The sequence below is a fragment of the Varanus komodoensis genome, unplaced genomic scaffold (assembly GCF_004798865.1).
Source record: "Varanus komodoensis strain SLA01 unplaced genomic scaffold, ASM479886v1 scaffold6_2, whole genome shotgun sequence".
Lineage (NCBI taxonomy): Eukaryota > Metazoa > Chordata > Lepidosauria > Squamata > Varanidae > Varanus > Varanus komodoensis.
Window position 1 is genome coordinate 5,180,071 of NW_025336346.1, and position 22,496 is coordinate 5,202,566.

The window sequence follows — 22,496 nt, forward strand, 5'->3', positions numbered from 1 at the left end:
CCAGCTTTGAACATCACAGTGATTGCTCTGTTTAAGTTAGAAAGAACAAGTCTTGACGGCAGCCTTCTTTTATTGGGAAAATGAATCAACCAGGAAGGATTCTAAGAAATTGACACAAAGAAGTTTACTGTCAATCAAGCAGTTTCAAACTCCGTGCCATTTTTGTTACACACCTCTGCTTAACTCTGATGCTCGACAATCACTTGGGAGGATGCTTCGCTTCTTTGTGAATGGTTTGAACACCTCTGTTTCCTGGCAGCTGAGGAAAGTGAAACTCCCAGTGTAATTCTCACTCCAAAAGCAGAGTCTGCAGGATTGCTGTTATAGCAGTACAGTTGCAAATTTGTTTAGAGAAAAAACGCAGAGCATGGATGGAGTAAGGAAATACTTCTATGCCTTAGTTATTTTTTTTATCATAAGGGAAGCTAAAATAAAAATGTCAAAAGCACAATTTTATTTCTCTGAAATGAAAGGCATGAAGCTGAGAGGGCCTCCCCACCCATCCCCTATACACAGGCCTCTCTCTTGACTATGGAACAAAATTCCCCTTGTAGCTTTTTTGGGGTGGGAGGGAAAAGGTGGAACTACCTCAGAGTCCCAGAAGGATCACCATTACAAAGGAAGGGTTTTTGTTTTGTTTTGCAAATATCACGTCCCAATTCAAATTGACTCAACAGCTGAGCTATCATTTTCACCTCTCCCCATCTTCCTGCTGGGACACATCAGCAGGACAGCCATTACATTGGTCTAAGCCATGACATCACTGAAAACGGGGACTTAGGTATCTAAAAGGTATTTGCAAATTGCAGTATTTCCTGTGTATTCATGTAAGTATTTAAACTGGGCAGTGTACTATGAGTTGCGGTAGAAGTGTGTGTCTTTAGGCAAGACTTAATAAGTGCCATTTAAAATGTTGAGTCAGTGCCATTTTTTTTTTTTTTTTGAGCAGCTAAGCTATGGCATGTCTATATTAAATTTCTTCCACTTATTAGTGACAGTTCAAGGCACTGACAATGTAACACAGACCTGCCTTGCCTGTTATCCATGGTGACAACGTATGCAAATTATTGTAGGTGCCCACCTGTCATGGCTCTGTACACTGTAATGGCATCAAAACAGGAAAATTTTAACCCACACCTTACCAAACAAAGGAATTTGCATGACACTCATTAATCCTGCATCAGGGCTGCCAATCCAAGCATTCCTCTTTTTGACTTAGTGCAAAACAGTGGCATTTCCTTTCTTTTCTGGACCAGAACTTTGCATTCAAATTCAACATCAGAGCATTTCCTATGAGGAGAAATTAAATGGGAGCAGAACTTTTTCTTTCCTATTGATTGGCATGGCTCTGCAAATGTGGCCACAACATTCACCATACAAAATGGTGAGGGTTTTTTGCTTTTGCTTTTAGAATACCAAATGGAAGAAAATGGAAGGCAGGGGATGCAGCCAGTCATCACCGAGGACAAATTAATGTATCTTAGTTCAGGTTTCTCTAATATGGTGCCTACTAGGTATTTTGAATCAGTTCTATCCAGCATAGCCAATAGTCAGGAATGCTGGGAGCTGTATTCCAAAACATCTGGAAGGCACTAGTGGGGAAAGGTTGTCCCAGACAATTTAACTCAGTCACAATATGCAATTCAGTTCTGATGTAGCAGCTATGAGAGTTTCTGCAGTTACATCAAACTAATGGCAGTAAAATACCAATCACAAGCTACAACTGGAATGTCAACGTTAATTTCCCAACCAGTGAAATGAGTACCTGGTGTTAGCATCTTCCTCTTTTTTTAGTATTTCTTTGCTTGTTATCCAACTACAGAATTTTATCTTTTTGCTTAAGCAACCCTTCCTGTCATCTCATTACACCCACACTAGAGCAACATTGACTGAAGGGCATCAAAAGACAGAAGCTGAGGCCTTGACTGCTCTAAAATTGCTGTCAGTAGGATTAACCGTTTCTCCCATAACCATTTAGGTGAAGGAGGAGGATGCCAGAAACAGTACCATTTAGCTTGAAAGTAACATTCAGTATAGCTGTTCAACACTGTTTAAGCTGCCTTGAAATGGCTACCACACTTTTTTCCTGACCTTGTACCAGCACCATTAATAGCAGGCTGAAATTCACATTTTTATACCAAAAGATGGCTTAGAAATTATCTGTACAAATTTAGAAAGGGAAGTTTCCTTTGTATCTTTCTCTGGGCAAGGAAATACATTTCTTAAATGTCTGGATGTTGGACTGCTGTTAAAGATACTTAAGAGGAGCCATTTTTTAAAACGCTAAATGCACTGCAATGTACCGAATCCCAAATGAAATGCTTAGACCCAAGGCTCAGCCCAGGCAAGTGGGCTCCACCACAGCATGTTTGTCTCCAGAACAGACAATCTAAGATGGGCAACAGCAAGATCCAGGAAAAATCCGGGCCACCAACATGGCAGATCCAACCAGACATGATTACCATAAGCAGAGACCAATACACAACTTGACCCGTGTATTTAATAAAGCTCACAGGGATGTAGAATAGTTTAAATGATGTACAGAACGCATATTCCATCTGAAGGCAGCAAAACAGATCCACAACATGCTTGCTTCCTTCCTTTGACCTCAGAGGTGGGCAACTTGTAGCCTTTCAGATTTTTGACCCACAGCTGGTATTGTCCTCACTGTTGGTTGTGGTGGCAAGCAACTGGTATGCTGGCTGAGAGAAGCTCTCAGCCAAATCACATGGAAGGCCACACAATGCCCACCTCACTCTACTTTTCCCTGCATCCAACACTTTCTCCACTGGTATTCTACTAGCGTGACTGACCAAATGAAGACCACTTGCTCTAAGCAATTAGGAGAAAAGGGAGAGATGTGCCAAAATGGTTTCAGTCTGCCTAGATTCACATGGCAGGAGCCAGGATATTTTTAAATTATTAATAATATTTCATTTGTATACTGTCCCATAGCTGAAATTCTCTGGGCAGTTCACGAGAGTGCATAAAAGAAAACAGATGGGCCAGAACTGGTCTTATATATTTAGACCGACTGGTCCCAATTATTACCGTCTGCCACATTCTGCACACACGGCAGCTTCCGAACAGTCTGCAACGGCAGCCCTGCATAGAGTGCATTGCAGTACTCTAGTTCAGAGACTACCAGAGTGCAGAGTACTGAAACCAGACCATCCCTGTCCAGATAAGGGCATAGCTGGGCCACCAGTCAAAGCTGGCAGAAGGCACTGCAAGCCACTGAGGCCACCTGAACCTCAAGTGACAAAAATGGATCAAGGTGAGCCTCTGAATGCACAGGTAAGAAAGCAATTCCAGTATAGCATTTACATACGAGCCTTGTTAGATTATCAGAAGCTGCTCTGAGGCAAAACATTTATATATATATATATATATATATATATATATATATATATATGCGCAACATAAACACAGTTCTGCAGTTTCATCACATTTTAATCCAACTCTGTCCAAGGAACATCAAGTGGTACAGAACTTCCTCTCTCCTCCCTGGTTATCCTCACAGCCATTCTGCAAGTAGGGCAGGCACAGAAAGATAATGGCCCACAGCCGGTCAGTGGCAAGTGGGGCTGAGCAGCAATTTTACCCTGCCGCTTGCTGTGTCCAACTCTATTTAAAGCCAGGATAAGGCAATCACAAGCGCTTTTGGCAAACAATGTCTCTGGCTGCCCATGCACCGTTCTTCCCATAAGAGCCACTGTTACTACTCAGGATTCTCCCCCGCCCACCCCCATTACTCAAAATTTTTGCCCCCCTCAGGAGCAAGGCATTAAATGAAAGGGAAGCTTTTTGACCAAATGACAGAATCTTTTCATATTTCTTTCAGTTTTAATGTTATGAAGTATTTATGGAATATGGGAATATTGGAGGAAGAAAAAGAAAGTGCTGCTACACAAAATAATGTCTGGGAAAAAAGAATGTGAATTTTACCTGAACTAGAGACAAGTGTTATTGTGATACTTATCATTTAAAAAGCAGAAACAAAAAAACAACAAAAAAAGAGTTTAAAGTAGATTATTTTGTGAACAAGTTTGTGATTTTTTTGTAATTTATGTAAATAAAGTGCTTTTTTATTATTGAAGTTCTTGGGTGGCCAGAACTTTTCCTGGAGCTGGGGTTATAAAATAAGGGATGCACAACTTCCTGTTTCTACTTACTCTTGCAGCTTCGTTTCAAATGCCTGGCAAATGGCGCTACTGTAACTATCAAAAAGCACCAACTTCACTCAGCCTCCCAGGAGCAGAAGAGTTCAAGCAGGATTTGTGAAGGCAGCAAGTGCTACTTCTCAGTTAAGGAGTGGCAGAATCTCCTTAGAAGTAGTCGCAGTCTATCCACTTCACACCACAGCTTTAGGGAACTGTGTAAAGGCTTCTCTCCGGGAGAGTGGGCATGCTTAAGTGCTGTTATTCATAAAAGCTTAATGAACTGGTGCATCAAACTGTGAATGAGAAACTCACAACATTATGCAAAGACAGTCCCACTCCTTTGCTAGAACCACAGAAGCTCATGACAGTAGGAGTAATGTGAATGCAAGTTATTTGCAAATTTAAGTTCCTAAGTTTAATCTCTACTCAAAGAATCAGGCACAGGAAGTCCTGCTACTTGAGAGCTTGGGTCATTATGGTTTAACACCTACTTTTCCTCCTACCACTGGAATCAAAGAAAATTCAAGAGGAATGCATAGGAACAGAGTTTTCTTTGGGATTCTCCAGGGAGCTGAATTCCTAAATCAAGTATCATCAGCTGATTAAAAATATTCAAAAGACTAGTCCTTGAAAATATCTCTGTATGATATGGAAACTAAATGGAGACAAATGGGGGCAAAGTGGAGCTACTCTGTGACTTTAAATCCTTGTCAGAAAGGATATTCTGTTGCCATCTTCATGTGGAACTTCCTTTTTCAAGGCCTAAAGTTAATGTGTGGGTAGGAAAAACATAGAATCCTGTGGCATCTAAACTCTGAAATTCAGACAGTTGGATTAATCTCTATATAGCAGAAAGTTAACAGACAAAAGTATTGCATTAAAAATGGCAATATTTAAATCTCTTGGGACACTTGCCATCAACCTCAAGGTTGTCCTACTGTAACAAAAAGATTTCAAAGGGATGTTCCAGCATGGCATTATTGAATAGAAGTATTACAAAACTCGACTGTATTTAACTCAAATGAAGAGTGGGGATATTGTCCCACCCCAAAAAAGAGAAGGGCAGAGAGAAAGTAATGGTTTCCTAGAAAGGGAGTTAGTTAGCGAGAGCAATCATGACTAGGGTGGTGAATGGGTTACTCCATTCCAAGTTTGCTCCAAGAATAGGTGACAGCACACGCACAAATGCACACTCACACACATAGGCTGCACACCTCCACAGGAAGAAGCCCCACTGAACAGGGTGAGCGTCCCCCAGATAAACACACACAGGACTGCACCTTGTCAAGGGATCTCCCTCACATTGGTTTCCAATTCCAAAGTGAAGGCTGGCTGGCTGTTGGTATCCTAGTGTGGTTTGGGGTTAGGCACGACTGCCTGCAAACATTTCACCTGACCTAGTCCAAACTGGTAAGTTAAGCTCCGCCATGGACAGTGAAAGGACAAGAGAAAGCAGTGCAATTGGACACACCACCTCCCCATCTGGGTTGTACCCAGTGTATTCTACAGGAGCATCAGGCAGACAAGAAATTAAGTGCAGTGGGTGGAAACAGAACCTCAGGATAGAACTAGAGGATGTCTCTTCTTTGGTCCCAATAACAGTCCTAAGGCACCGTTGCTTTTCTGAACTAAAGGAGCATGTCTCTCTAGGCCATTGCAGAGGATTGCTGATTTTAGGAAGCTTTGCCCCCATGTTTTTGAAAGTCTAATCCATTACCTGTTGGTGCAATACTGTGTTGATAAGTAAGATATGACTGCTAATGCTTTACAAACAGAGAAACTAGTTTTAATGTACAAGTTAACTCAAGCCTTCAAGAAAGTTGTTTTCAGAGAGAGAGATTAGGAGCCTTCACCAGATATCTGTGTGTTGCCTGCTGTGGTTTTCTTGAGAGGGATAATGCAAATGCTATTCTTGGCCTCTTTGATCCTCCACCAGCGACCCAACCTGCAATTCAACCCAGATAAATCACGTCATTTGCCATTGAAACATTCTTCTTAAGTGTTACAATCTGGTAAATCTGAAGGCAAAGTTAAACAAAGGTCTGAAGCAAACATTTCACAACTCCTTCCTGTGCAAGAAGTCATCTGAATGTAAATCAGTGCATCTAAATGCAATTAGGAAAACAGAGTCTTAACAGAGTTGCAACACAAGATGCTCAAAGGACTGAACTGTAGCCCAAGGCCTGGGAAAGGTCTTGTTCACAGACATTCCTAGCATGCTTTGTTCCTCAAAAACAGACAGCTGAATTGCAACACTCAGCTTCAGGCTGCCCAGTCTTGCCTCTAACCTGCCCTTAAAAACAGCGAACCTTGATTTCACTGCTGTTTGCTTGATGCTGTTCTAGAGTCAGCCTAGAGAGGCTCACGGGAGACAGACAAGGTGAGAATTCTAAGCAAGGGGTGGGGAGGGAACAAAAAATTCTTACTCGAACTCGTGGGCAATTCTACTAAATTTCAGACAGTTAAATTGCCAGGAACCCTATCAAGTTGTGCAGGAGTACTAAGTATTCAGCAAGAGAGCCATAATTATCATCTAATAAACTACACTCTCAAGAAAGCTTGGGGAAAACTTTGCATTTGGTCTTGAAGTCTGCACTGAGCATACTTCTTATGGTGCTCTATGACAGTGGGGGTAGAAAGTATGTACGGATATAGTAGTAAAGCAGAATGGCACAACTGAATACCTGTGTTCTTGTCCAATTCCAGCAACCAGAAAGTTTCCAGAATTTGAGAATTTCAAGCTATTTACAAAGCCAACCTGAGAAACACACACAAAGCAATTAAACACTAGTTATTGGAAAGCTGTTTATCCACCTAAGCACAAATGAGATGAGTTTGTAACCCTCTCAGCCTTGTAGACAGCAACAGCATAAGGCATGAGGAACAAGTCTGAGCTGTTAAATCAATTCAAAATGAACAAATCAAACAGCAGGGGGTGTGGATTTTGAAATGTCTGAGCTGTTCAAGAGTATTCTGCATATTTCAGGATAGAGTCTAGTGGCATCTCAAAGACAAATTTATTGTGGCACTTATAAAGCCGTAATAAATTTCTCTTTAACGTGCCAGAAAAATTAGCTGTTTTTGCTGCAACAGCCTAATATAGCCATCACTCTAGAAGCTACTCCATTATTTCAGGGGTCACTGCAGAATTTTGATCCACCAAATATGCTGTCACTGCTAGTGGCATTTAATTTGATTTCTGTCTTTCACTCACAGTCCAAGTCATGTCCACTCTGTTTTCCCATATAACCCAATCCACCAATTTTCTAATTCTTAGTATAGCTATAAAAACTGCCATCACTTCAAAGCATCCTTTATGATTGAAGTTCTGACCAGCAGCCCCATTGCTGAAGCCCTTCCACAAGGAAACCATAAGAAGTCATTTTTTGCATGAATTGGGGACCAATATGATGTAAAGCAAAACAAACATTTTCTGTATCAGCCTAAGCTCAGATGATTACTCATCAGGCCAAGTCAGGCCCTATACTGCAGCTTACTTAAAATAACAGGAGGTATCCAACAGAGCACAACTGCTAACATCAATTCCATTGGGCCAGCCTAACCTAGCCCAACACAACACCAATAGCTATTTCGTAGGGAAATCAGGTGCAGCAGCTAACAGTACTGGCATCGCACTGGACAGTCTAGATGAGCGCAGGGTAATTTGCTTTGGGCCTTGCAGCCACTGCACTCCTTTGCACTCTGCTCAAGAGTTAGTTCCCATGAATTGCTTTAAAGAAGGAAAACTCAGCTGTGAAAAACCCCCAGCACTTACACAGCAGCTTGCAGCACTTAAGAGAATTCCGTATGTGTGCAACTAGAGAGCGTGCATGGATTTGTACAGTGCACTTGGAAATGTCATCCCCATATTGCAAGGGGAAAGGATTGGCCAAGGCTGCCAACTGAGTGGTGAAGGTTAGAATCAGTGCCAAGGAGTCCCCTGGTTCACCACCACGATCACCCTGTACGATGTGTCCTCTTTCTTAGCTTTAACACTTGCGTACTGTGGAACGCTATCTAAGCAAAGAGCACCGTAAACAAGGAGCTCAACTCTACCCTCCCCGCCAGCACTTTCCTTACCAGGGGAATCTCAAAGACTGGCTCCAGCTTCCGGAATCCCTGTGCACACTTCCACAACTTCACACTGCCACTGTGCGAACCTGCAAAGAGCAAAGCATGGGAGGACAAAACACTGGCCCTTTCGCACAAGTGAGGGGCCAGTTAGTTCAGCAGAAGCTATCTGTGAGTGTAAATTTATAAAACCAAAGGTATCTCCAACAGCACTCAGCTGTGTTCTTTGGCATCACAGGTCAAACACCCAAGTGCCCTGGGAAGGGCCACGGCTCAGGGCAGAGCACCGGTGTTGCGTGCAGAAGGGCTCACGTTCAGTCCTCAGTATCTCCAGGGAGGGCTGCCTGTGGCAGTGGTCCTGGGCTGGATGGACCAAGGGCCTGAATGGGTATAAGGTTCAAGTTACCTTGGCTGATGGCACCCAGGGGAGGAAGACTTGAGAAGCCATTCAAGTACAGTGTAAGGCCATTCGGTCACTGGGGGCCTGAAACAACTTACCGCCTTTAGGAGGCCCGCATGGCAACAGGGAGAGCAATGGAGAGGCATGTGCAGCTGCTCTGAAGGCCATTTCGACCTGAAGCACAGGGCTGGGGAACCTGCAGTCCTCTGTGCAGCACTGGACTCCTACCAGACCCAGCCGGCATGACCAACAAGCAGCACCAACAGCAGAGTTGCCGCCCCACACTCCACGGCCAGCACCCATTCCCCACCCCCACCTTAATAAGGATCCTGGAATACATTACAAGATAATAATCCAAAGCAGAACCTGCTCACCTGACTGAACCCGCAGGCAGATGGTTTCACACAAAGCTCTTTCAAACAGGCATGCTACCAACTGAGCAGAAAATAGCAATGCAGTGCCTCACTCAAATGTAAGAGAATTGCAGTCTAAGACAGACAAAAGAGAAAGCAAGGCTGGGGTCCCACAGCTTGAGGTACCTGTGGCTACGAGGTCACTGTTCAGCAAGGCTGCAACTGAAGAGATCCAATATGGCTGCTCCAGGCCCTGCATGCCGTGGCAACTGTGGGCTTGCTTCACCATGGTCAGTGGCTTCTTTTTTGAGATACCCCAGAGGGCTATGGACCTTAAGGACAGCAAACACAATTATCGCACATGAAAAAGCCCCTGGGAAAAACAAGACGACCAAGACTTCTGGAGGTTCTTACCCATCATCTGCACCAGACACCATGTGTTCCTCATTGATCAGCTGAATACAATCAATAGAGCCCCTATTCCAAAGGAGAAAAGCATTACTGTTGTTAAATTCCATGGCCCACTCGACTGAAAAGCTGCACAGTCTAGTCAATAGTAGGTATAGTATTGCTAATAGGTAGGTTTAATCTAGCCAATATAAACACAAGACAGGAGCAGATGGCATGCTTCAGCACCAACTTGGGCAAAAACACTTCAGCACCCAGCCAACTTAAAGGTACGATGCAGAAGGTGGTAAAGAAGATGTTTGATGGAATGTCTTTATGGGATAAGCTTCTCACCAGGAAATGCAAATGCCAAGTTCAGGTGTAATGACTACTGATGTGTTGTTTAAACCGAAGTAGTCATACCATACGTGTTCACTCCTGTCTGGTTATTTCCCAACTGTGCACTCACTTCCTTGATAAGACAAAGCATGGGTTAAACGCTGGGCTGTTTCTCCTGTAACAGCCCAGAGGTCCAAGTTCAGACTTCACAGCAAACAACACAGTGACGGGGTCCTCCTAAACGGAAATGGGCAAACAGTCTGGAGGCAGCTCACCTCCACATGGTCACTAGTCAGACCTAAACAAGCCATGGATGGTCACTACGTGTGAATAGGACATTCATACCATCCTTGATGTCACTTATGCTAGGAATTTTATTTTTCATCTCTAAAGTTATTTCACCAGTTCTCACGAAGAGGAAAGGAATTCTTGTGAAGTGGCGATTTCATATACATCAAACAGCCTAAATGAAGCACCTGTTCAAACTGTAGCATTTGGAGTACACTTAATAATTAGACCTTTGGGCAGCTGGTTAGTCAGTAGTCCTAAATTTTAAACCCACAGCATTCTGATGGAGCCCACACAAGAGGGCTTCCCTGCTTCCAGCTCCAGTACCATCATTTCACTCCACCCTCCACCCCACGCAGAGGACAGCAGAAGGAAGGAGAAATTGTAAATCCCCTCCCCAGCACCCATACACACCATTTGTGAACACAGGAGGGCCACAAGTGGCTCTCTGGATGCCACCCACTCCCACAACAGGCTCAGAACCAAAATGGAAACAGGGGCAATGGTCAAAAAACCTGACGACTTAAATGCTGGAAAGCCTGATGCGTCTATCCATGAGCTAGCTGCAGAGGACTAACAGCGGATGTGTTCGACATCAAGAGAGGGTGCAGCTGCAGCAAAAGCAGCAAGGTGGCTTGTTGGCACACAGAGTGCGTGCCCCTCTCCATGCTGTGTTCTGTTGGAGGGAAGTCCCTGAACTGGGTGCTGCTCCCATACGTACTGGTGCCCATAGAACACGAGCTGGGACTCCTCAGGGATCTTCCAGATTCGGACAGTGCCGTCCCTCCCTCCTGCTGTGACGCAGCACTCCCGGCCCAGACTGTCCAGTCCTGTGATCACATCCTGATGTCCAAACCTGAGAAGGGGAGCAAGAAGAAGCTAAGCAGGAGATTCAGCTGCTGACCGTATGGATCTGAGAACCAGGCATTTCTCCTGAAAAGATTCCACTGTGTCTCACTGCTAAGGCATCTCAGGATTTGGTTTTTTATGGTGGCTTAGTCAGCTGCATTCAGAAATGCTGGCTCCTGAGCACACTCACACTTGAGAAGGGAAAAGGTTCCCTCTTCCTCATAAGGCTGGCAGGAGAGGAACAAGATTACTTCAAAGATTAATTTTTGGTTTTGCCTGCATGATCCCAAGGATTGTGACTAGAAATGGGACTGCAGTGAGGAGTCTATATGAAAAAGATTCCTGCCTTCCAACAGACAGACATTAAAAATCAACCAGGTGTGCAGCTCTATTGTACTACCACCAAACAGACAGCTACCTTTCCTCCCCCATTGGAATGCCGCATTTCAGACAGTGGAAGTCCTACTGAAGGAACTGGGTTCAGTGATGGGTTTTGATGAGTCTTCCAAAACTGTAATGATGAGACACAGCTGGCCCACATGAGAGCCCTGGTCTTTTTTGCACCCCCACCCCACCGCACCGCAAATGCATACTCTGATTAAATACAAAAATTAGACTATCCTGGGTCTTCTGGAATTACAATTTTGCATTAAAACAAGGAACACAGTTGCCCTGTTTTGAAAATAGATTGTGCTTTTTTGCTGCTATAAGTGGTATAAATATTGCCACACAAAGGGATCCCCAGTAGGTTCCTGGGGCAGCAAATGGCTCCCCAAACCCTCTGAAATTGCCCATGCTGCAAAACAGTTTTGCACAGCCTGAAGCAGTGGCAAACTCACTTGGACAACTGTTTGCTGGCTAGGAATGGTCACAAAAAGAGGAACCGCCATGTTAATTGATCACCAAGGCCCCGCTGCACCCTACCCTCCAGATCAGCTTTCTGAGAGTTACAGAGAAGCCCAGGACTCCTACAGTTCCAATAAACTCCAGAGGTTTCTCAGGGTCTTTCCCCTGGTTGCACAAGCACACAGGAAAGCATGCTGCTTACAAGGTTTCCACATAGGCGTTCTCGGCCACATTCCACACTTTGACGGAGCGGTCGTGCGAGGCGCTGTACAGCTGGTGCGTGCCTTTCTGGAAAGACAGGCCCTGCATGGGAGAGAGGAGAGTGGCAGGAGGGAGGCAGCAGCCTGAGGGGGAGGCAGGGCTGGCAGGAGTGTTTGGCCATCAACCCTTGAATCTCTCCGCCAAGCCTGGCCCAGGCCCTGCCCAGAGGAGAGAGGGGGCTTTAATATTACTGAGTGAGAGACAGGGAGCTTCAACGCCTTCAGGAAGGACAGGCACTTGTCATTAAAAAGAAAAGTGATCCTCAAATGCTGCACGAAGCACCCTGAATTATCTTTTCATCCTGCCTTTCCTATAAAGCAGCTCCCGAAAGGAAAGGAAATCCACAATAATACCGAGTCTGTTAGCAGGAATGTTGATTTTACGGGCCAGAAAGCTATCGGCTAAATGAATTCGTGAAGCTAGAGAATTGTGCAGGCTGCTTCCACCAAACCTCAGCTGGCTTGCTGTGAAGGTCTTTATTCATATAACTGTTGCTTCGTTTTGGGATGCAACATTAAGTGAAAACCCCATGTACACATGCTGGGCGCGCCTGAGCTGTGAAGCTGCTGCCTCGGTTGCAGAGCTCACTCACCGACACGGTATCACGATGCCCGGTGAACTTGTACAGGTGGCTGCACGTGGTGGCTTCCCAGATCATGATGAGCTTGTTCCTGTCTCCTGTCGCCTAGCGGGAAAAGACAAAGCAAACGACATCAGTGCCCACAGCCCTTTGCTAGCATGGCACAGACCTGAGACCAGCCTACTGTCCTCCAGATGTGTTGGACTATACTTCCCACTGCTGGCTGGGGAGGATGGCAGCTGTAGTCCAAAACTTCTGGCAAGGCTGGTCCCCTTACTAAGGTGTCCAAGCAGCCTGGCTCAGTTGACCAATGGCTCTGCCTCCATCAAGCTACTTACTTGTTAAGACTTTTATCCCGCCCCATTAGCCCTAAGGCTCCCTTGGACACATGACTGGTAATGCACAGGTTGATCAGCGACCGCTGTCCGACAGATCACCTTATCCTAGCAAGCGGCCCACACAGTACTAGGTACCTTTGCCAGAGGGACTGCCCAAGTTTTTGCAATGAGGAGGAAAAACCGAGCTGCACAGACTCAGAACGCAATTAGTCCCCCATCTCTGCTCGAGACCAAGGAGCTGGTTATCTCAGAACGGGGAGGATGCCCCTTACCAAGTATTTGCCATCTGATGAGATGGCCATGGCGAGGATGTGTGCCGTGTGCCCAACGTGACTGTCTTCTGTCCCCTTCTTGCCTCCGCGGATCACATGCAGCTTCTTCCCACTTTCTACATCCCCTACGATGCAACAACGTCTAAGTCAGCTGGATGAGGACAAAACCACCTCGCAGATATTCTCAAATTTCAGGATCTTCCTCCACCTTAGTTAATCCTGGGTTCTGCACATTCAAGCTACTGTGGTAAAATGCAGGGTTAGGGAGGCTATTTCTAATAACCAGACATCTTTTCATAGGAAATCAAGAAATGTTGAGGTTATGCAAAGAGAAGAGATTGGCTTTTATAAAAATAGTAGCCATTACGTCATACCATTTTTTTATTTAGGTTACCACAAAGTGCACAGTCTGTGGGGTAGAAATGATGAGAAGACCAACAGAGGCTGTGTATCTGTTCAGAGGCAGCATAAAAATGAACAAAAGTTTGAAATTCTATTATAAATTGCCTTTTGTAAGCCAACTGATTCAGAAGCCGTGAATAAGGACATTCTCTATATCCCCCACCCCTAACTTAGAGAATAGGGAAAACCAAGTCAGCCTTCAATCATAAGCCACCCAAATTTACAATTCATGCTAACATTGAATACATTCATTGGGATGTCACATTCAAGTGATTAACCCACCATGACCCATATTCTTTTACACCTCTCTGCTGGCACCCTTATACAACTGCTGGGACAGGGAAATCAACCACTTGGTTATAGGATGGCTTAATTTCAGCACGAAGTATCCTTCAGAACTTACTCATAAGATACAGAATTAAAGCTGCACCATATCTTAGCACCTGCAGAGCAGAGTGTGCACAGTTTCTTGCAATGTTCAGCTGCACTGAGAGATGCAACTTCATGTGTGTATTCATCCCCTGAAACACCATCCATGCCTCAATCACCAACCTTTACTCCAGCCTGGCATCCATTACACCAACCATACAACAGTATCCACCAACCCTGACAATGTGAACCCACATGAAGCCAAACCAAGGATGATTCCACAATAGCCCGGAAAACAGAGCTAATATGAAAGTAATTGGTCAAGGTTGTACCAATTTCCATGGGTGTTTTAAAACTAAGCTTCAATAAAAACGATTGTCAATTGGATGCCCACAGTTCAGAAAACAACCTTAATATAATCCCAGTCCTCTATCAGCTCCACTAGCTTCCCATCAAAGTCCGGGCTCAATTCAAGGTGCTGGTTATTACCTATAGAGCCCTAAACAGCTTGGGACCAGGATACCTAAAGAAACGCCTTTTCCCTATTTGCCCTCCCGCCCCCCGAGATCGGCAGCAGAAGCCCTCCTCCGGGAACCCTCTTTGAAAGACATCAGGAGACAGAGTACCCAGAGGAGGGCCTTCTCTGCGGTGGCGCCCTGTCTATGGAATGTGCTCCCCAGAGAGGTCTGCCTGGCGCCGTCATTATATGTTTCTCGGCGCCAGGTTAAGATCTTTTTATTTAATCAATATTTTAACAAGTTTTAATATTGAATTTTATTATCCTATTTTAATTGCAGCCAGAGTGGGTCATTAATTTATGTATGTTATACTTTTATGTATATGTATTTTATTTGTGAAAGCCGTCCTGAGGCTCTTGCAAAGGACGGCATACAAATAACTTAAATAAATAAATAAAGCCATCAGTTCCTTCTCCATAGGTAAGATTCAGACCATCAGGGATACAAATCCAACCTAATCAAGGACTGGGCAACCTCAGGTTGATTAGGGGCCATTTTTGACTCCACGGATCACTGTGCTGCTCAATTTGGTGGCAGCAAGAAATTGACTGTTTTACTGCTCCACAGTATTTTGCTGTTCAAACTCAGCAACGTGCTCGACTGCTTAGCCGCCGCCACGGATTGCACTGGCAAAAAAGCAGGGGCTGTGCCATGGAGCTGGGGGCTGTGCACTGCCCATCCCTGGCGTTCTGTCGGAAGGGCCACTGCCCTGTAGCAAATCACATGAGCCTATCAGTTCAGTCCCCCTCATTTCTGTACAACAGAGGCAGCAGAGCTAAGGAAGACCTCTACCTGATTATTTGGGAAAGCTGTGGTCAGTTAGATCAAACAGTACAGCTACAAGTTCCAATGGATTAAACTCCTTGCAAAGTTGCTGCTCTTATGTGCATACAAGGACATGAGACAAGCTTCTGGATTTTGTCTTCCAGTCCAAAATGACATGGAAGGAGAGTTATAGGGGTAATAGTGGTACATGTTGATTTAGTTGCCAAGTTGCAACCTTGGTTGCCAAGTTGCAACCTAGAAACAGTTCAGAGGAAGGCAATAAAGATGGTCAGGGGAATGGAAACAAAGCCCTATGAAAAATGATTGAAAGGCTTTAGCCTTGAGAAGAGAAGACTGAGGGGAGATATGATAGCACTTTTCAAATACTTGAAAGGATGTCATGCAGAAGAGGGCCATGGGCTCATGTCACAGGAAGCCCAATTCTGGGTGGATGTCAGACAAAACTTCCAGTGTGGCAATGGAACTGGTGCCCTAGGAAGGTTCTGGGCTCCCCGACGCTGGAGGCATTCGAGATGCAGCTGGACACCCATCTGTCAGTGATGCTTTATCTTGCGGTCCTGCATTGAGCAAGGAGTTGGACCCAGTGCCCTGGGCCCCTTCCAACTCTACTATTCTATGAATTTAAACTTGCTAAAATCTACAGGAAGATAAAACTGGCACATCAACATTTGGGGTAGGCAACACAGACTTGATCCATTGACCTTTCCAATTCTCTGGATGATGCCATGAGAAACATTAATGTTTACTCTTTTTCTGCCCCTTCTTCCATGTCCAGACAATCTTTCCTTGTGCAGAGTATAAGACTTACATTTGATGATGGAGCAGTCTTTAGCTGCAGAGAAGAGATATTTATCATCTGGTGAGATGACCAGACAGGTGATGGGCAACTGGTGACCTCGCAGTATCCTGATGTCAGAACTGTCTGGAGGCTGCAACTGTCCAAAGAGTACCAAAAAGATTGACATTCATGCCTAGGCATCAGCTTGAAGGAACACCGGTCCACAAGCTTGGCCAAGTTGTGTTCAACAGGTATATTCAAAGTCAAGGCACAGGGGTAGCGTGGCCAGATTCTACCACACACTGATCTTACTGAAAACGTAGAAATGTTCCTTTGTTAGTGACTTGCTCCAGAAATTGAGAGCTAAGCCAAGCTCCTGGTAACAATGCTTCATCCAAACCAAAGTACTTGAATTTACTAAGCCAGATACAAATACAAATTTTGGCAATTTACCCCTTCGGTCACAGCAACAAGAGATTTATGCATCGCACATGATTTTGCATTGTAGGGTAAGATTCAGCCCAAAGGAAATGTTGTATTCCATTGCTTTCCCAAGCTTTGGCAGGCAATTTCTCCCTCTCCCACACTAGGTAACAGGATAGCAGCAGCACCTCTTCTTTCTCCAAGGCCAGGGCAGAACTTGAGAGCACTGGAGCCACCACAAAAGCAGCATTAAGCAATTTGGCAACTTCACAGAAAAGTGCTCACTCATGGCGGAAACACATGCTGGGCATTAATGTCCAAGGAAAAGGGAGGTCAATTTTATTTTAGTACTGCTGGAATTTTATTTTAAAACACCCCAAGTGAACTTAAGCAAGACAGAAAAATTTCATGTGTTAATTTAACAGAAATAACTTGCCTCCTTTGCTTCAAGAAACAGAATATGTGCTTTAAATTTCTGCAGGAAAAAAACTTTTTTGTAACAACTTTCAACTTACAGTTTTTGCAATCTGTCGCTGCAATTTTCCCTTCTGTTCAAGCTATGGAAGAAGAATTTAGAAAGCTGATCACAAGAATTTTCTTATCTCCCTTCATGTGCAAAGAAAAGGAAGTTATAGACAGGAAGTTATAGTCACATTCTTGAAGGAACACTGCTTCGTTAAGAGAACCCTAACACCCATCTTTCCTTCTTTCGATAACCTAGAGTTCCTGGTTCTTGTGCCCCCTTGTTCAATCTCCGCACAGTGATAAGCCTTGGATGACAAAATGATTTAAATGCTGATGCATCCAGTGCTTACTTACTGCCTCTGCTGTCTTAGATATTCCTATTTCATGACCTTAAAATATAGTCATAGCTCTATCTGACATACATGGTTTTAAAACAGGGCTGAGAAAACAAACAACTGTCATGTCAGCTCAGAGTAACCAAGCAAATGATTGTTTCCTGAAAATGAAATGCCAAAAAGTTAATTCTTTATACTATCTACATCAATGCTTTTACCGAAGATCCGTTTTGCAGTACTAGAGCATGATTGGGTTCCACTTGAGAGGCATTATTTGCGGTACTGTGACAAATAGATGCCCATGGACCTGTGTAGCCCATCCTAGCTCTTTGGATGTTGAGCCTGGCTAGAAAAGAAGATGGATCTTTTTTTAACCCACCACTCATGCTGGTATGGGGGAGTTTGTTGTCCACAGAGAAGAGAGCTTAACCCAGTATGACCCTCTACTTCTATAGTTAACCCTCTAGTAAGGAGATGCCACCTATTCCATAAGCAAGGTGGGAATTCTTGCCTTTCCTCTGCCCAACTCAAGAGGCAGAGAGACTCACAGATTTATTTGGTCCACCATTCCTCTCAGGTATTTTACTCACCACATCTTCCTTCAACCGCCCTGCAACCAGGTCCTTCTCAAAGGCCTCTTCTTCAGCCTTTTCCTCTTCTGTCCAAGAGAAGAAATCACAAACATCACATAAGACTTGGGATGTTGAAAGAGATTAGACTGAAGAATGCAAGAATTACTGCTTTACCTCAGTCTCTTTAGTGAACTGGAACCTTTCCACTGAAAGAATTAAATGCAGCACTCTTTCTTTGTCAAGGCACTGTCAATATGTATAACTCCTCAAACCCATGGTTGTCTCTTGAAATTGCTGTGGCCCAGTTTGCATGTAACAACAATTTATATGACTTTTCATAAATGAGGCAGCATGCTGGCTAGCATTGTCCAATTGCTCCTGGGTTATTCAGCTGCTCCATCCCATGACATGTGAACCAGAAACTTGGCATGTCTTTCCCCTGGCAAGGGAGAGAAAGACAGTTTGTTCCTGGACTGTTTCTCTGGCTTGTCAGGAATGAGAAGTAAGCCAGAGTTCCTGGTGCACACATAATGCAAAACCAACCTTGCAAAGGTCTGCTAGTTACTAAGGTGCTTGTGTTCACAGTAAGAACTATGAGGATGGAAGCACCAGCAAGTCAGTTGGTTCACAACAACCCACAATTTTATCCAAATTGCAGATCCTTGTCACATACAAGCCAGATGTGCCCATTGGTTCCCTGAAAGGGGAAACAAAGAAATAATTTTAAAAGTTCTGGGTGCCAATGAAAACAATTTTATTGCTGCCCTATGCATTTTGGAAATATGTTTCTTCAGGGGCAAAAGATCATTCATTTGTTATATTGTTATACATTTTTCACTGGCACTCAGGACCTCAATTATTTCTTCCCCCTTTTTCATACTTGTGCCTTCCCATCATTTGGTTATACCATTTCTCTACCCAGTTAGCTTTTTGCATGAATGTGCTGCCAGAATCACACTATTATTTATTTAAAACATTTTTATGCAGCCCCCATCGCAACAAAGCCTCGGGGCGGCTCACAACAAGTACATAATTGTTCTACAAACACACTTTATAAAGTACATTAATGCACTATCTTCCATTTTAATAAAATTTTGGAGTAGTCTGCCCCATTTCTTCTTGTTGTATTTTGGACCCTTTGCAGCATGCAAACAGATGGATGAGTTCAAGAATATTTATCCTTTTAAAAAAATTACTCTTTGGCCAGAAAGGACAATAGATAAGAGAAATACATCCTGATAATATTACAGGGATTTTCTATCTTTCCCAGAAAAGAAGCCAGAAAGGAAGTCCCCTAATCAGGGATGCTGCCCCACCTGGAGGATGGACTAAATGAGCTGCCCTGGTGTGTCTTGGATGTTTCCAGACCACCACCAACCCCCTGCCAAAAAAAAGAAGGGGTGGAGAGAATGCTTCTGATCTTCAAAGCAGACTAGACTCAAGAACAGCTAGCCACAATAAGTTAAGAAGTTTCTGAAAGTTACATAGTCAAGATATCAGTCTAAGGCAGCCGGGTTAAATTTCCTATTCTGCAACTGTTTCCCCTTATTTACACCAAAGGATTTTTTTTAAATCCACAAATTTCTTATGAGGAATTCTCATGCTTTTTTGGCATCTCTTTTTATGCCAAAGATACCTTTTTATTTAAATGTTAGACCTTTTTATTTAAATGTTATTTTAATTAATTGTTTATTTATTGGTTTTATTTATTGCCTGAATTATCCAATTTTTATATTTTTGTATTGTTATTTATTTGTTGGAAGCCGCCCCGAGGCTTATGTGAATGGGGCGGCATACAAGTTTCCCAAATAAATAAATAAATAAATAAATATCTTTTCTTTTTCTTTAAAAATCACATTTGTTAAGGTTTTACAATATATTAGTTTGCTTGGGTATATTTAAACATAGAAACTGAGCGAGTCAGAAGGGGCCTCCCGGGCCATCTAGTCTGACCTCCGGCACCACTCACGACAGTCATTTAAGACACAATTTGAAGCATGCTTAGGCAGTAGCCATGTTCAGATATCATGACAACCCTGTCAAACTCTTTATAAAGGTTGAGTGAGCACGTCTGACCTTTTGTCAAGTTTGCAAAGGGTCAGAGAAAAGAAGAAAAGTTGGTCCTCATGGAGAAAAATGGGGGGAAAACACAAAAAGAGACTGTTCTTGCCAGAAAGGGTATAGTTTGTGGGGATGGGGGACGCTTTCCCAGTCCCTGTTCCAGATTAGCCACCCCTGCCTCCAAGCAGCAGGTGAGGGTGCCTGATCCTCTCCATGTCACAGCCCCAAGCACAGAGCAGGAGTGCAGAGTGGAGCTCAAGTAAGCCTCTGCCAGGTGACCCTAAGTACCACTTTGGTGGTGGCCGAGAATGGCAGTCACCCAACAGCTGCCTGGCAAGTGTAGCAAGGAGAAGTAAAAGGTCTCATCCCTGGTGAGAGACCCTGTTCTGAAGCAGGACCAGCCACCATGGACACTGCCAGGTAGCCTGTTTGAAAAGGCATGCTACCCTCAGTGACGTGGCCTCTGCTCAGATGACATGACAATTCATGTATGAAAATAAACCACAGTGGCTCATCTGAACCAGGTCTGTAGAAAGGCCTACAACTCTCAATATGCCCCAGGCAACACTGCTGACTGAGATATGCTGGGAGCTGTATGCTGTTCCCTGTCCCAGTGTGCACAGGATTGCAGCCTTAATAGGCTAACAGTCCAGTTACATAAAATCCAACCCCCACACACCTTGCTGTCGAAGTTGTTCCAGATATAACTTTGCTAATCTTAGTTTCTTCTCTTGTGCTGTCTCTTCAATCTCCTCTTCTGCTTCATTGTTCTTTTTCTTTGCTGGACTACAGGTGAGAACGGAACAATTAACGCAAAGGTATCTAATTTTTCCCAAAGCATCCATCACCAAGAAACAAGTTTTTCACAATCCTTTTGGAGAGTATGATTCAGTCTCCTGTGGCAGTCCCTACAGGCCAAAAACCCACATCAAGAAATTCTGCAGAGGGCTTCAGTGCACACAGCCATATAGGATAGATGGGTATACACAAGAATTCACAGCTTGCGCCCACCCACCTAGCTTATGCAACTCACACCTCCAAAGGAATACATTCAAAGTTTGTTTTCTCCTATATTTTCCCCAAGACTATCCAAAATTATATGAGTTGCCTTTTAAGCTAGTAAAGGCCACCAAAGCAACGTGGAATATCCTTACCTCTCTGGTTCTGAATCACTAGAGATCTCCTCATTCAACTTGGAGCCAGCTTTCTGCCAGGCCTTCTCCTCTGCAGCAGGAAGCTGAAAAATGAAACACTTATTTCAGTATTGAAGAACTGCAAGTCTCATAGAATGAAGTATCACTACATCCTAAGGCCTTTCTCCAAAGGCCAGAAAACAAGAATAGCATGGAGAAAATGGTATAGTGAAAACCCTTGGTATGTTTAAAATAAGCTCTGCAAGAAACAAAATCTCTAACAATTTACCAAAATAAAAAATGCTAAGTGCAAGGTGGAGACTGGAGACTATGAGGTAAACTACAAGGGTACTCCCAGCCTAAGCTTGCACTATGTAATCACACTGCCTCAGTGCAGAAGACCCTTCCAGTTGTAATCCAAGTTTTTGCACAGCTCTTTCCTAACACTAACTCTAACCTTCTGTCTGGAAGCATCCCAAATCTGCTAAGCTTAAGGTTGAAATTCAAAGGATGCCAGGGCAAACACCCCGTATAGTGACCTCAAAGAGTTTACATTCAAATATACTTTAGGTTGGCCAAATGCAAAAGAGGCTTGTACCTTTTAACAGGCCTGCTGATAAAGTTATGAGGGAAGTTATACACTGCTGCAACTGAAGGGGCCGAAGGAGCCCTGCCCTCTTTTGCATCTGGCATAGTCGGTAAGGGCATAACCCCACGTATTTTTGAAAAAGAAAAATCTTACGAGTACAAGCTCCAGCATTCCATGGCCAGCCCAGCTCGGAGCTGTACAACCTTTTTCTGCCCAAATATGTATAGGATAGCGCCATAAATTCACTTCGGCTCACACTGCACAACACCATGACAGGTCATGCCCCGATGCAGACAACATTTATTTATTTAAAGCTTATTTAAAACTTTTCTATACCCTCCCTTCACAAACATCTCGGGGCAGTTTACAACAGATATACAACAATATCAGCCCCAGCACGGCTGTGCTGCACTCAGGCGGACCAGAACTTCTCTCGGCACCCCTAAGGATTTCGCAGAAGTGCGTGCGGGGATGCCTGAGAGGAAAGCATGGCGGCAGTAATCGGGTTCCGCCTTCCCTTTGCCTCGGACCACCCCACACCCGCGCTCACCTTGCGCCTCTTGGGCCCAGCCCCCGCGGCAGAAGCCGTGAGCCCCCGCTGCTTCTGCTGCTGCTTCTGTTTCCTCTTCATGCCTGCGGCCGCCATGCCGCTTCCGAAGCTGCAGCCTCAACGGAGCGCGCTTCCTCCACGTGGCTCTCTGACCCAGCCCCGGCGCCTTCCCATAGGACGGAAACGCCTCTGGCCCTTCTCTATTGGCTCGTATTCTGCCCGGAACTCCGCTGGGTACGCCCACTTTGCCAGCTTCATGCTCATTGGTCGACACTAACCGGGGAACTACCACCTCTATTATCTTACTGGTTTGATGAGCCGCTTGTCTCCGTCTCGTACTGGGGCTTTCCTGTTGGAGCGGCGAGGCG

The 22,496-nt window shown here is 44.3% G+C and overlaps 1 protein-coding gene across 1 annotated transcript; it reads right to left on the reverse strand.

Annotated features, from left to right (window-relative positions):
* Positions 1-5,927: 5,927 nt before the first annotated feature.
* RRP9 (ribosomal RNA processing 9, U3 small nucleolar RNA binding protein) lies at positions 5,928-22,252 on the reverse strand. Its single transcript, XM_044451468.1, has 15 exons — positions 22,129-22,252; positions 21,011-21,093; positions 20,536-20,642; positions 17,814-17,881; positions 16,939-16,980; positions 16,031-16,157; positions 13,148-13,272; positions 12,550-12,642; positions 11,899-11,999; positions 10,723-10,857; positions 9,402-9,464; positions 9,174-9,319; positions 8,244-8,323; positions 6,848-6,921; positions 5,928-6,108 (listed from the first exon to the last, which is right to left on the reverse strand). Exons 1-15 carry the CDS (start codon positions 22,222-22,224, stop codon positions 6,003-6,005), a joined length of 1,446 nt encoding a protein of 481 aa, XP_044307403.1. The 5' UTR covers positions 22,225-22,252; the 3' UTR covers positions 5,928-6,002.
* Between the last annotated feature and the right edge of the window lie 244 nt (positions 22,253-22,496).

Coding starts and splice junctions, on each gene's coding strand:
- RRP9 (XM_044451468.1), bottom strand. CDS start 22,224: ATGGCGGCCGCAGGCATGAAGAGGAAACAGAAGCAGCAGCAGAAGCAG. Junction 12,000..12,549: donor GGCATCGTGATACCGTGTCG/GTGAGTGAGCTC, acceptor TCTCCCATGCAG/GGCCTGTCTTTCCAGAAAGG. Junction 10,858..11,898: donor AACGCCTATGTGGAAACCTT/GTAAGCAGCATG, acceptor TCCCCTTCTCAG/GTTTGGACATCAGGATGTGA.